This window comes from Penicillium rubens, assembly GCF_028828025.1.
Source record: "Penicillium rubens strain IBT 27055 chromosome Unknown utg000003l_segment0_segment0, whole genome shotgun sequence".
In the NCBI taxonomy this organism is placed as follows: domain Eukaryota; kingdom Fungi; phylum Ascomycota; class Eurotiomycetes; order Eurotiales; family Aspergillaceae; genus Penicillium; species Penicillium rubens.
Window position 1 is genome coordinate 2,826,680 of NW_026890601.1, and position 13,011 is coordinate 2,839,690.

The 13,011-nt window shown below is 51.2% G+C and overlaps 6 protein-coding genes across 6 annotated transcripts; 5 read left to right on the forward strand and 1 right to left on the reverse strand.

The window, feature by feature from the left end:
- Window positions 1–353: 353 nt before the first annotated feature.
- Window positions 354–2,297, forward strand: N7525_007288 (uncharacterized protein; the record flags this gene model as incomplete). The annotated part of the gene is made up of 1 exon (XM_002567820.1): window positions 354–2,297. The coding sequence occupies one exon, from the start codon at window positions 354–356 to the stop codon at window positions 2,295–2,297; it is 1,944 nt and encodes a 647-aa protein (XP_002567866.1).
- Window positions 2,298–3,344: 1,047 nt separating this feature from the next.
- Window positions 3,345–6,184, forward strand: N7525_007289 (uncharacterized protein; the record flags this gene model as incomplete). The annotated part of the gene is made up of 6 exons (XM_002567822.2): window positions 3,345–3,673; window positions 3,744–4,355; window positions 4,429–4,470; window positions 4,868–5,242; window positions 5,302–5,973; window positions 6,031–6,184. The coding sequence occupies 6 exons, from the start codon at window positions 3,345–3,347 to the stop codon at window positions 6,182–6,184; spliced, it is 2,184 nt and encodes a 727-aa protein (XP_002567868.2).
- A 350-nt stretch (window positions 6,185–6,534) lies between these two features.
- On the reverse strand, window positions 6,535–6,837 carry N7525_007290 (uncharacterized protein; the record flags this gene model as incomplete). Its single annotated transcript, XM_002567823.1, has 1 exon — window positions 6,535–6,837. The coding sequence occupies one exon, from the start codon at window positions 6,835–6,837 to the stop codon at window positions 6,535–6,537; it is 303 nt and encodes a 100-aa protein (XP_002567869.1).
- A 419-nt stretch (window positions 6,838–7,256) lies between these two features.
- On the forward strand, window positions 7,257–8,586 carry snf4 (AMP-activated serine/threonine-protein kinase regulatory subunit SNF4; the record flags this gene model as incomplete). Its single annotated transcript, XM_061213970.1, has 5 exons — window positions 7,257–7,301; window positions 7,461–7,584; window positions 7,668–7,817; window positions 7,884–8,350; window positions 8,404–8,586. 5 exons carry the CDS (start codon window positions 7,257–7,259, stop codon window positions 8,584–8,586), a joined length of 969 nt encoding a protein of 322 aa, XP_061068401.1.
- A 472-nt stretch (window positions 8,587–9,058) lies between these two features.
- Window positions 9,059–11,199, forward strand: N7525_007292 (uncharacterized protein; the record flags this gene model as incomplete). Its single annotated transcript, XM_002567825.1, has 3 exons — window positions 9,059–10,085; window positions 10,134–10,448; window positions 10,502–11,199. The coding sequence occupies 3 exons, from the start codon at window positions 9,059–9,061 to the stop codon at window positions 11,197–11,199; spliced, it is 2,040 nt and encodes a 679-aa protein (XP_002567871.1).
- Window positions 11,200–11,872: 673 nt separating this feature from the next.
- Window positions 11,873–12,832, forward strand: atfB (bZIP transcription factor atfB; the record flags this gene model as incomplete). Its single annotated transcript, XM_002567826.1, has 1 exon — window positions 11,873–12,832. The coding sequence occupies one exon, from the start codon at window positions 11,873–11,875 to the stop codon at window positions 12,830–12,832; it is 960 nt and encodes a 319-aa protein (XP_002567872.1).
- Window positions 12,833–13,011: the final 179 nt, after the last annotated feature.

The following is a 13,011-nucleotide window of genomic DNA, read 5'->3' on the forward strand; positions in this document are numbered from 1 at the left end:
CACAGCCTTTCGGAGTCGGCATTTTCAATCTGTTCTGTGGTAAGTCTGAATTATTGTCCTTTTTCTTTTCTTGTCAATACTTGTGGCATTGGCCCTGGTCCGCCATACTTGCACTATTCCATTCTCGTGACACCGTTTCCAGTTCATGTCGCATTGTCTTGATACATGAAGGTGTCGATGTTCGGTTTCAATCGTTGTTTGGTATTTCCAAGGTTCCAATTGATATATTGACCATATCCCATTGTCTGGGTTTGTTTTGCTTTACCCTTCCAGTCCAAAGCTGATATCTCAACTAGACACAAACAAGAACAAAGTATTATCTTTGAAATCAAGTCTAGAGGTCAAAAGTACAGATGCCGCCCAAACGTGTTACACGCCGGGCTGGCGCGACTCCTCAACGGCCACATCAGGACCCAGAATTTGAGTCCATACTCGACCGTGCGCAAGGGCCTGTTTTGCCCGGTGTTCCAGTCCAAGCATCCTTCAACTATGGCGCTGCTACTACCACAGGATTACCTCAGCGCATGTCCATGCGGCCCAACATTGGGATTGATCAGATAGCTGGAACACTCAATGCCCAGCTTGATGTTGCTCGGAGGCGAACAGCCGCCACAAAGAAGAACCAAGCCCCCCAGGCACGCCAGTCAAAGCGTGAGCCAACACCCGACCAGACCCAGCTCCAGCAGTCGCTGCATAATGCAGCAGATGAACACTCCGATAAAACCCCTTCGCCTCCTGTTCCGCATTCGGTATCTACAGACTCTAGTCCTGACGCCCAACCTCCACTGCAACGCCACTTATCGAACTCTCCGCTTTATCCATCGCCGCTTCAACGGATGGGATCTCCTCACATTCGTAGTCCTCTGGGTAGCAGTTCGCCATTCCGCCACAGCTCTGTTGATAATGCCTCTGTGGCGTCTTGGAATCTGGAACGTGATATTAACGAAGATGATCTACAAAGAACACGACCAAGCAAACATGGACGCAATATCACAGCGCCCCCTCGACGAATTTCTGGCCTGGCTAATGTTCTCGAGGAGGACGAAGAGGATGTCAAGTTTGATCCGGCAATATATAACAATTTCGAGCCCGATGTCCCCAAGGAAAGCTTTTTACGTCGATGGCTAGGAGCAGTGCGGTCCCGACGCCAGGAGCCACAGAGTCGCCATGAAAATGAACCTCCCACCGAGGTACGCCGAAAAAGCTGGATTCGGGCTGCGTTCTATTTGCTTTTGTTCCTGAGCTTTATTTTCGTGCCCCTGATTGCCGCGAAGCTTCGCGATTATCTAGATCATGGTGCTCTGGATTGGGATTCCTCCTCGAACATGACCATAATTAAACCGGATGTTCTCCATAGCATTCGGAGCCAGGTATCCAAAATGGACGCTCAGATGTCATCCTTGTCGAATGAGGTCAGCTCGGCTCGGTCAGAATTGTCACTTTCCAACGCTCATGACTCGACGCCCACGGATGCGAGCCTCCATCGAAAACCGGTCCATAAGGTAAATTTCCTCTCGGTGGCATTGGGGGCAATGATTGACCCGGCGAAAACTTCACCGACTTTGGGTCCCAAACAGGGTGCTTCTCTCCGAGCACTTCTCTGGGCGAGTTCATTTGTGTCCAGGCGTCCCATCCGGTCACCGCAATCTCCCATGTCTGCGCTTACCACGTGGGAAGAGGTGGGCGACTGCTGGTGCAGTGCCCCTAGAAATGGAACGAGCCAGCTGTCTGTACTTCTCGGCCGCGACATCGTGGCAGAAGAATTGATAGTTGAGCACATTCCGGTGGGCGCTTCTCTCGAACCAGAGGCGGCCCCTCGAACAATCGAAGTGTGGGCACGCTTCAAAGTAAACCCCCACAAAGCACCAGTCAAAGCCAAACCAACCCCCGAGGCTAGACCTGGCCGGGTTGGCTTCATGAAACTCTTCGGGGATGCGACGGTAACACAAGAACCGCCGTCAACACAGGCCCCTTCATCCCGCGAAACTGGACTTGGAGGGTTCCTGATCCCTGGAATCGGTTCGCTTCACGCGTTGGTGATGGATCTATTGCGACGGAGCAACCCCTTCGAGCCTCCAAGCGCTTACTCAGACGACCCAATTCTCGGCCCCAACTTCTACCGCATCGGGAAAGTCGAGTACGACCTCCACAGCCCGGACTACGCGCAGGCATTCAAGCTTAACACCATCGTCGATGTGTCAACCATCCGTGTGGACAAGGTTGTCTTCCGAGTGACTTCAAATTGGGGTGCTGACCACACATGCATCTACCGATTCAAGTTACACGGACACCTCTAGGCCCAGCTACGGATATTCGGTCCTGAGCTTCGTTGGGCTTCCATTCGTCTCTTACACTTCTCTCATGTATTTACCTCCCAAGGGATCAGGTTCTGGCTGGTCTGGAATTTGGATAAAATGTGCTTCGCGATGATACCTTGCATGGCTGCGGCGGCGTTACATGGTTTCCTTTTTGGTTAGTTCTCTTCTCTTTTTGCCTCTCGATATTTATCTTTTAGAGCCATACCATATGATAGCCATGATTTCATTCGGGTTTGCTTCTCTCGTCCTCCTTGGTAGTTTTAGATTTACTAGTCACGAGCAGCCTCTTTAACGACAGTTCAACACGTCGTCTACAGGTCGATTGGAAAGGCTCGTTGACCTCACCTGTCCAATGATTCCTGTATATCAACACGTTGTCGGTTCCTTCGTGTTGCCTTTGCGTGGATGGCCATGTATATATGGCCTCGATTAATATGAGGCGAGAGAACAACGGATGGCTCTTGCCAACTCATTGAGAGTTTCGCCTTTCCACATTATCCACTCACATTCGCCCATTCCTCCAGCATCACACTTTCTTTATCTCTTGTGCTATACCTGTGACTACGTGGCGCAGGGTACACGACGATTCTCGAGTCTCCCGGTTCTCTAATCCTTCTAGTATAGGGCTGAGTGTGTTGTCCGCGAGGCTGCCACGGGGTTATTCAGATGATTGGTAGTTTTGAGTCATTTCTCACCCCTGTTTTCTTGTAGGTATTCGGTCTAAGGGCTCTCTGCTATCAGCCTATTTGTTGCGAAGTCATATCTCGCAGATTATCGTCCAAACAACACCAGGAACAGGAATAACTGAAACACTTGGACACGGACTGCTTACCGGGTGGATGCAAATCTGCCACGTAGATATAATAGAGGATGTGATGCACTTACTATGTACTATTAGATGTTATGACATGCGATTTCTAACTGTGTTCCTCCGGAGTGTATAAATACGGAGCTGGGTCCTCAGGAGATTCTTGACCACCAACCCAGATACTGATTTCTTCAAGACTTATTTCAACTACTACCACTATGCTTGCAGTGAGATCACGTCCTTTGCGTTTGAAACATAAGCCGGATTCAGTTTTGACGAACACTTCAACCGACTTGGCCAATCCCAGTGAACTGCTGATAACAAAAGAGGAGGCAACGGAGCTTATAGACCGATGGTCTAAATCTGGCAGGTCATTCTTTACCAAAGAGGCGCTCCAAGAGCTCGGAGAGCAGGTGAGGACCAAACGAACCAAGGGGGACAAAATCACCGTCAGGTCCCTCACCGGCGTTAGTTTCGAAGGTACGGTGAATTTAGGGCATCGCTTCCGTGACAAGTTTCATCTCAAACGGGAATGCACCTACATCTAGTAAGTTGTTCACCTCGCGCTTTATTTACCTACTGGTAGGTCTGTTACAACGAGAGCTAATACCATCTAGCAAGGACCTTGCCATAGAATACAATCATCCAGAGAAACTCAAATTGGACGTGCAAAAAAGTATCCTTGACGACTGCACTAGAGCTTCGGCCCTCACCCCACTGCGAGTGACACACCAGGTATACCCAGTGGACCAAGAAAAAGTCCGGGGCTACGAGTTCGCGCGGGATATCTTCAAAAGAAAGTGTGTGTCCTGGGAAGAAAGCGTGACCCGTGCGAATTTCGAGGAGATCCTGAAAGAAGCCGAAGGCCACAAGATCAACAACGTCGTCGGGCTTGCCTGCGGTAGCCTGTCCCGACCATACAGATACAACTCTGCGGTCCAACACGCGTTGCTGATTACCGTAAAGAACTGGCTGGAAACAAACGGGCTGGATGAGAAAGAGCTCTCCTGCTACGCGCAGGATCCGGAATACACCGACGTCGATAGGCGAATCCTTCACGATGTCGGGTTCCAAGTTGTTGATGATCCGGACGGCTTTCTCAAGGTCGATGAGCAGTCGATTGTGCTTTCCATAGCAGCTAACATACCCGTGAAGCATATCATCGCGGATATTGCTAGACCTGCTATTGTGATCTGGTTGGAAGTTGAAGAAACGAATAATGATCGTTTGTGAGTGTTGTGTTGAATTGGTTTGATGTCTCCTATGGGGCTTGGTTCCAACGCTAACGTGGATGCATGCTAGGCTTGACCCTGACTCGGAACGCACGATGAAAATGATGGAGGGGTACGTCGAACATGCATTTGAATCTGAGGGATTACAGTTTAGGCAGGTTGTGGTCTATATCAGGAGGACGAAGGATGAGCCACCTTTCCAAGGGAACGCGTGAGAAGTTAGGCCAGGTGTCTCTCTGGGTATTCTAGGTGTCTTTATGTAGACAGTTGGGGGGTATAGAAACGTGTTTCATTTCTTTAAGCGCTTTCTCTCCCCTCAGGGGCTACCTGTAATAGTATCTTAGAAATCACAAAAAACGCCCCCGAGTAATAGGTATTAGTGGACGCGCCCCGCATGTGATATGTAGGTGCAAGTGTGATGGATGCGCTGGCTTAGGCGCCAGCCGCAATGGCTATATTACAAGTACTGCCCCAAAATAAAATACTAACTTCTTTTCCAACTTCCAAAGTCCTGAAAGCCATCCAAAAGTGCTTAGGTATAGCCACATCGCGAACATGGGCGACATAACCAATTCAGAGCCCTCGGCCGAAAGAGTCTCGCGGTTAGACCTTGACTACAGATATACGCGTTGTCGCTTGGCTGAACCTGGCGAGGCCCCAACCCTGGAGGAGGCGGTAGAAATTATCGACAGACTCTACGAATCCGGAGTGCCCTTATTCACCAAGGCTTTAATCCAAGATATATGGGATCAGATCAAGCAAGACCCAGCCCTAGGTGACAAAATACTTACGAAAGACATAACCGGCGCGGTTGTTGAATGCGAGGTTGAGAAGGGAAAGGTTAGGCAATGGCAGGTTGACAATACTGATATCGAATACGTGTAGTGAGTACATTGCCGTTGATAGCTACATCTGTGCTATGAAGAGAACTGATATCATTCAGCAAGGAACTGGTCCTCTCTTATGACTGTCGAGCATCCCTCAGAAACGAGGTTAAACGGAGAGATTACCCCCTCTCCCATTGGAGGCCCTGCCCAATCAAGCTCATGCATCGGACATACGAATGGGATAGCAAGACTGAGACAATCATTCCACGGCGTGGCCCCCTGGAGGACTTTGGAGTGGTCACAAAGACCTTCCAAGACAAGGCCCAAGAATGGAAAGAGAGCCCAGCGTGTGAAAATCTCAAGACAATTCTATCATCTTCTGCAAAGAATCATGATATTAACAAGGTGATCGCGTTTTCTCTTGGCACGATGTCCCGCCAATATTTCAATGAGGATGGCAGTCTGTACACGGAGGATGGGTGTCGATCCGCATCTCAGCATGCGCTTCTCGTTACCATCATGGAATGGTTGAAAGAAAGAGACAATAAAGAAAAAGTCTTATGTTATTCACAAGAACCAGCTTACAGCGAGGTAGACGAGAAGATTCTGGACGAGGCCGGCATCGAGATGATTGAAGATCCGCGTGGCTGGCTCGAGGTGGACGAGCACTCGATCGTGCTCTCGATAGCATCGAATGTGCCTTCCAAGGAGATTATCGCAGACATTTCCCGTCCTGCCGTGATTATTTGGTGTCGAGTCGCGTTTTGCGATGGACTTGAGCAAGGGTTGTGAGTATCATGTCATCTTCTGCCCTCTCCTGTTCAGTCAGTTAATACCCTCACCAGCACCGATCCTGACTCTTCGCGAGTCAGAGCAATGATGGAGGGTTATGAGCTGCATGAGTTTGGCCCTGATAAGGAGATGTTTTCGGATATTGTGCTCTACATCCGGAAGTCGGTGGCTGCCCCAATTGCCAGTTCAGATGGAAGATTTTCCTAGACGTTATGAGTCCATGGACGGGGAGGTTCTAGCACGTCTGGGGCCAATATTTTGATGTTCGAAAAGCATGTGTCGATGTCACCGGTATATATCCATGTCGCGGAAAGCGCTTGGCTGGGCTTGTTGGGGCGGTGTGTTCGGTCCTTCATGACAGTATCGTCTCGATGGAGAACAGCCCGCTGATGATGAAGGCCTTCTTAATAGGCTCATGACCAGTTCAGAGCAACCTTAGTCTACTAGGACAATGTATGCTGGAGAATGAACGCTTGTTGTTATCGATGTGAGGGAGTAAGATACATCGGTTAATATTAATGTGGTGAGATGCAGACATATGGAAGTAGACCTGAAGTTCAGGCGGGCATGTGCCGAATGAGTCCAGCCTTTTCCTGGGCGACATAGAGACGGTCATTACCCAGCGCAGTACCGAAAAACAAATACCGGCGCATCCTCTGTCCTGACAGGCGCGCAGCTCCCATGCTATCTGCTTTAATAACAGCCGTCTCGACAAAACAGGGTGTAAGTTCAACAAGCGAAGAGGTCAGAACTTGCATTTCAACTTCAACGAAGGTCTGCGGTGCCAAGCCAATAGGAGTGTCTAGCAATTGCGAGCCTTGCAAAGCTCCACCATGTCGTGCTGGATCAAATTGAAGCATTGCAAGGTCGGATCTAAACACCGTAAGGACATCACTTCCTGTGTCGTTGCAAACCAGAAAGAGGAAAAATGTGGGGGGAGTTTTCAACCGTTAGAATGGGCAGAATCAAAAGGCGGTATATGAGGCGGTATATCTTGGAGCTCCCACCATCGTTGGACAATCATCTGAATGTCCCCGTATAGTCCGCGTATTGCCCCTCACTCGTATAAAATAATTGAATATGATAATCTGATATGAAATTGAAAAATAATACATGTAAATTATTCCGTTTAATCTCCTTTAAGCTCTACGTATTAACTTCAATCTGGTTGCGTAGGATCCCACCCCCACATATCGAAAGGCGGAAGATCCTCGACTCGGGACCTTCAACTCTGGTCACGCGGCTTTCGTGCAGCCCATCCTCGTACCTACGCCCCCCAATGGCCTCCGAGCGAGCGATCGATCGGGAAGAGCGACAGGGCCTTGTAAGTCTTGCCCCTTTTGCTTTTCCAAAGAGGGGAAACCCCTCTTTATATCTGACGTTGGACACTATGGGGATCGGACATTGTGAACGTGTTTCGGCATGGGTTCACCAGTCACCAGATCACCTGGCCATATCCAGATCTTGACTAACACGCAAACAGCGTGCCATTCGCGATTTCCTCAAGGCCCGAAACTCCTACGATGTCCTGCCGCTCAGCTTCCGACTCATCATCTTCGATACGTCGCTTTCCGTCAAGGAGAGTCTGAACATTCTGATTCAAAACGGTACGGATTTTTCGCGATTTTCTCCCTTGCAACCAAATTGCCGAACTCCAGCTGACTGTGAACCCGGGAATCGGGAGGTACAGGCATCGTTTCAGCTCCGTTGTGGGACTCCAAAGCGTCCAAATTCGCAGGTCTTCTGACCACCTCCGACTACATCAATGTCATCCAATACTATTTCCAGAACCCCGCGGCGCTGGACCAGATTGATCAGTTCCGCCTGGACAGTTTGCGAGGTGCGTTGGGCCCCCGTGTCGCCCGCGTTCCTGCAGGTACACCCCGCAGCTAACGGGAACATACAGAAGTTGAAAAGGCGCTAGGCGTGGCGCCGCCGGAGACCGTCTCCATCGACCCGGAGCGCCCTCTCTACGATGCCTGTCGGCGCATGCTGGAATCGCGCGCCCGCCGTATCCCCCTCGTTACCAGCGATAGCCAGACCGAGCGGCCCCACGTTCTCAGCGTCATTACGCAATACCGCATCCTGAAATTCGTCGCCGTCAATGTCCCCGATACGCAGCAGCTGCGTCGTCCGCTGGGTGAGCTCTTGCTTGGATCGTATGATAACGTTGCCACGGCTTCGATGGATACCCCGGTCATTGATGTCATCCATATTTTGGTCGAACGCAGCATATCCAGTGTGCCGATTGTGAACTCGGAAGGCGTGGTGTATAACGTATTCGAGTCGGTTGATGTTATTACCTTGATTAAGGGCGGTTTCTACGATGACTTGAGTCTTACAGTCGGGGAAGCATTGAAGAAACGTTCTCCGGTATGTCTCTTCCGTTCCTGGTGGTATTAGTTTGATACTTATCTCCTGCGCAGGGTTTCCCGGGTATCTACACATGTTCATTGAATGATGGACTAGATACGATCTTTGATACTATTCGCAAATCGCGAGTGCATCGTCTTGTCGTCGTGGATGAGCACTTCAAGCTCAAGGGCGTTCTGACTCTGAGTGATATCCTGCACTACATTCTTCTCGAGGGTGAGAACGAGGAAGCATGATCGGCCTCGAGTTGAGATACGTGATTTTTCCCATACATATTCACTTTTGCATGGTTCCGGCGTTTTGATCCTGTTCTGAGGGAAACCTCAGAAGTTAACATGAATTGCCTGGGGAGCACATGGGCCCGGCGAGGCTATGACTCCATGTCCTGGGTTGTTTTGATTTTGGACTTTACGAATGTACAGAGGTAATGACATTGTTTCCAAAACCGGTGTTCTCTTTTGTTTTTTTTATTGCCGAGCAGTGCTGGCACGGAAATAGACCTGGGAGATTTGAATGTCAATTTGAAGCATTATCTTAACTATTGTTCTTCCAACATTGAAGGTTGGCTATATAAGGTAAGGCGTAGCTTCCTCGTCTATCTAAGCTCCTTCCTCCAGGAGACCTTGACCAAGTCACTTCCCGGGCCTCCATGCTAGTCCTTACTTCATCACCATCTCTTCCTCTCATATACATTATCTAAACATAATCATGCGGCGTCTCAAAACTGTGTTCCGGTCCAGATCTGAGACACCTGACCCTGCCGCATCTCGTGCTGCCTGGCCACGACGGCGTCTAGCTTCTGAGGGAGATCCATTGAAGCCTCAGCCAGAATCCGCTTCGAATGAACTACAACGCAATGAGCCTACAACTGAGGCGGGATCCAGCGCTGCGAACAAGCCACATGGCTCTGCCACAGTAGCCCCCGTTGACAATGCGGAAACTGGGTCGAATGCCCAACACGCCCAAGACACTGGCCCGCTTCCTCGGTCTAAGAATGGCACCAAGCGTCTGAAGAGAATGGTTGCCCGCTTGCGCGGCAGCTTATCCCAGGAAGATGAGCCCATCACAGAGACACAACCTCAAGCTGCGCAGGAGGGTAGCCGCAAAGAGAGGCCGAAGTCGAAACCTTTGTCCTCCAATCCCTTTGAACCAGATACCGCTGCTGGTGAGCCATCCACAACTACAGGCAAGTCTGTCAGGTTCGACGAACCGCAGGAGGGGCGGAAGGTCAGCACTCAGACGACCCATTCTCAGGAGTCCAGCCAGACTGAGGATACTGTGTGCCGAGACCCTGCCCAGCACATCGCGATGCCTATTCAGGAACCTATGGAGGATTGGGGATGGCCGGGACTGATGCTGCATTCCCCTGATAGTAGCCCCAATGCCAACACTCATGCCCCCGAAGGCTCGGACCCGTTCTCGGATGAGAAGGCCACCGACGCGCGACAGGGAAAGTCGGGCGCCTCGAGACATAGTACCGGCACGAGCCGAGAGGAATCATCAAGGGCGTCTGAAGGGACGCTGGAGCCTATCGCCGAGACCGAGTTCGACACAATCGAACCAGTCGTCGAGCCCGAGCCCGAACCTCCGGGCTCCCGGAGGGCAAGTTTGGCCAACAGCCAAACAAGCTGGAGTAGCACGCTTGACTCAGCCAAGGCCACCTCAGCCTTCAACCGGATGGCAGCTCAGTTTAGTATCCCGCTTTCCATTCCAGGTGAAGATACTCCAAGTCCACGTACGGTTGTCCCTACTTGTGCATGGGTTGCCACTGACTAGATTCTAGCACCAGAGAGCAATCCGCCCATGGAGGAACCGGGCACGAGTCGTCGTGGATTTGGATTGTTGGGCAAAGTTCGCAAGGTGCGATCCAGTTTGGAGGCCGACACCACCCCCTTGGCGCCAGCTCCTAAGCTGCGGCGGATGAAAACGTTCGCGAATATGCACCGTCCCAATCCGATGACTTCGTTGCAGGGCAGATCGATCGAGACTTTGTCCCGTCTTGGAGGGCATGGCTATCTGATGCTGACAGACTTGGCCCCCTGTCCCGCGCAGTTGCCCGCGTACATTGTGGCAACGCTGATGTTTCTGCATAAATATGGTTGGTGGCGGCGTCTTCTACGTCATGACTTTGACTGACCCGGGTTCCTGCAGGTCTTGACACTCCCGAGATCTTCATCCAGCCCGGCGATCTGAAAACCGCCATTCGCCTATATGACCACTTTGCTGGCCAAGTGATCGAGGCTGAGAAAGAAGAGTGTAATATTTCCCTTACCATGCGTGTGGTTGCCATGCCCCAGCTCCGTGAGGACTCGGCGCCCGTGCTGAGTGTGGCCTGGGCCTTGAAGGCCGTGCTGGCGGGGCTTCCAGACGGGATTCTCGGGAGTGTCCGGCTCTACCGCGTTTTGAGGGACATGTACTATCATTCGATTCCAGATCAATCGCATCTCCTCCGGGTGCCAGACTGTATCTCTGAGGCGAGCCCATCGACTGCTGCCCGAGTGCAGCTTATATGTCTTGCGCTCATTGCTCTTGCTCCTGAGATGCAGCGCGATCTGATCTGTTCGGTATTTGGGCTACTTTCCATGGCGGTGACTGCAGACACCGATGCCCAAGATGCCGGGATGGAGCTCCGTGATCCAGTGGCAAGTCCGAAGTTCCAAGATTTGGTGCGGGTGTTTGGACCGCTCCTCCTCGGGCCCCGGGGGCAAGAGATTCGGGAGACCTTAACAGAGGTGGAAAAGGACATTCAGGATCAACGCGTGGCGGGGTTATTGCTCAATAATTGGCACTTTATACACCGACAGCTGCAACACTGGACTCGTGGACGGTATGTGGTGGGCAGGGAATAGCCTTGTTTTGTTTCCCTTTACTGTTTTCCCTGTTTTCATATGAGCTGGTCTCTGATTGGCATTCTAGAAGAAGCTCTATACTTCCCTGGACATTCCCCACCAGCCCAACCCTGGTTTTCCCTTGACGGCATTGAATCCCGTTGGATACCCATTCTTTTTGTTTCTATCTGTTACCTTGATTGTTTTTATTCGAAGGGTCTGGGTTTTGGAGGGTTCTAGGTCTGAAGGGGGGTGGTTTGGCAGCATAAAAATCCATCCTTTTTACCATTCTTTATTCTTCTTTACTATTCCTATTTCCTTATAAACTCTTAACTCTTCCTTAACTCTTCCTTAAGTCTTTCCCATGGTGACACTAAAAACATCCTTCAATCTGTGCCATTCGCCCGGATCTTCTGGACCGCAGGAAGTCTTGTCCGACCGTGGCTCTAACCAGGTCGACCGCACCTGGACTCAATACGCTGCTTCAGGCACCGACCAAACCATCTTCTCCCGTGAATGAGTAAATCGGTGAATCGGTGAATCAGAAAGAGTGTGAAGACTTTCCAAGGTTCTCAGTTGAATTTTGGTTAGGGCTATTAGGGCAAGAGAGTCTGTCTTTACCTTCCCTTGCTCTTACTTTCTCTACTCTTCCATGTTTTAGAAGGAACAAAAGTTTCTCTAAAGCTTCCTTGACATGTCTACCAACCTCAAATCTGTGACAGGCCTATCATCAGGGTTAGGCCTTGCAAATATCATCGATCCACCATTCACAAATTCCTTCTCTGGCGATTTCCTAGGTCTTCCTATTCCAGACGACGACCAACTCTGGGGTCTGAGCCCAGTTTCCCCAATGGCCGGTTGGGACAAAGCCGACTCGGCAGCCTTTGCCAATTCCGCACTCGAGCGGGACCTCAAAAATGCTCAGGTCCGCAATGGCCAACCAACCCCACCCCCATACGATGATCAAGGGGGTGATCTGTCCCTCGACATGATGGAAACCGCGAGCAAACGCCGGCGCGTGCGCGAATACAAGACTGCCGCAGCAAGCCTCAGCCCAGATCTCGACGACGCCCCACACGAACGCGCCAAGCGCGCAAAGTTCCTCGAGCGCAACCGTCTCGCCGCAAGCAAGTGTCGCCAGAAAAAGAAAGAGCACACCCAGCACCTCGAGTTCAGCTTCAAGGAGCAGTCCGAGAAGAAGGAACAGTTGATTGCGGAGATCGCCCGACTGCGCTCCGAGATCCTGGGTCTGAAGAATGAGGTGCTGAAACATGCTCAGTGTGGGGATGAGCCGATTAAGCTCCATCTCGCACAGATGGTCAAGAAAATTACCGATAAAGATGGCGCCCCGTCGGCGGGGACGCTGCCGGAATCGCCTGTCAGAATCCCAGATAACCCCTCTGTTTCTGTTTCCCCGCTCGAACCTACCCCGGCTCCGGTTACGGCTTCGGTGCCTGTGTCTGCGTCTGCGCCCGCGCCGACGGCGATGTCGTTTGGCTTTGATGATCCTCTGCAGCTTGAGCCGGCGGCCGCGGCCGCGGCGGAGGCGTTTGAGCAGCAGATGCGGCGCGAGTCGGAGGCTTCGCTTGTCTCGGAGGGGTCTTATTCCTTCTCGGCAGAGGATGCATCCTTTGATGACTTGATCAATGTGTGAGTTGAACGGAAGTTGATGTTATGTGATAACGACCTTTTATGTGGAGGTAATCGGGGGCAGCAGGTCTGTCTGGCGTTGAATGTGGATTTCTGAAACCTTTGAATTGCGATCCAGTGTGGGAACTGGAGGGTGTCTGGCGTTTTGACTCCGGCTTGAGTAAACGGAAGCTTCTTTGATAT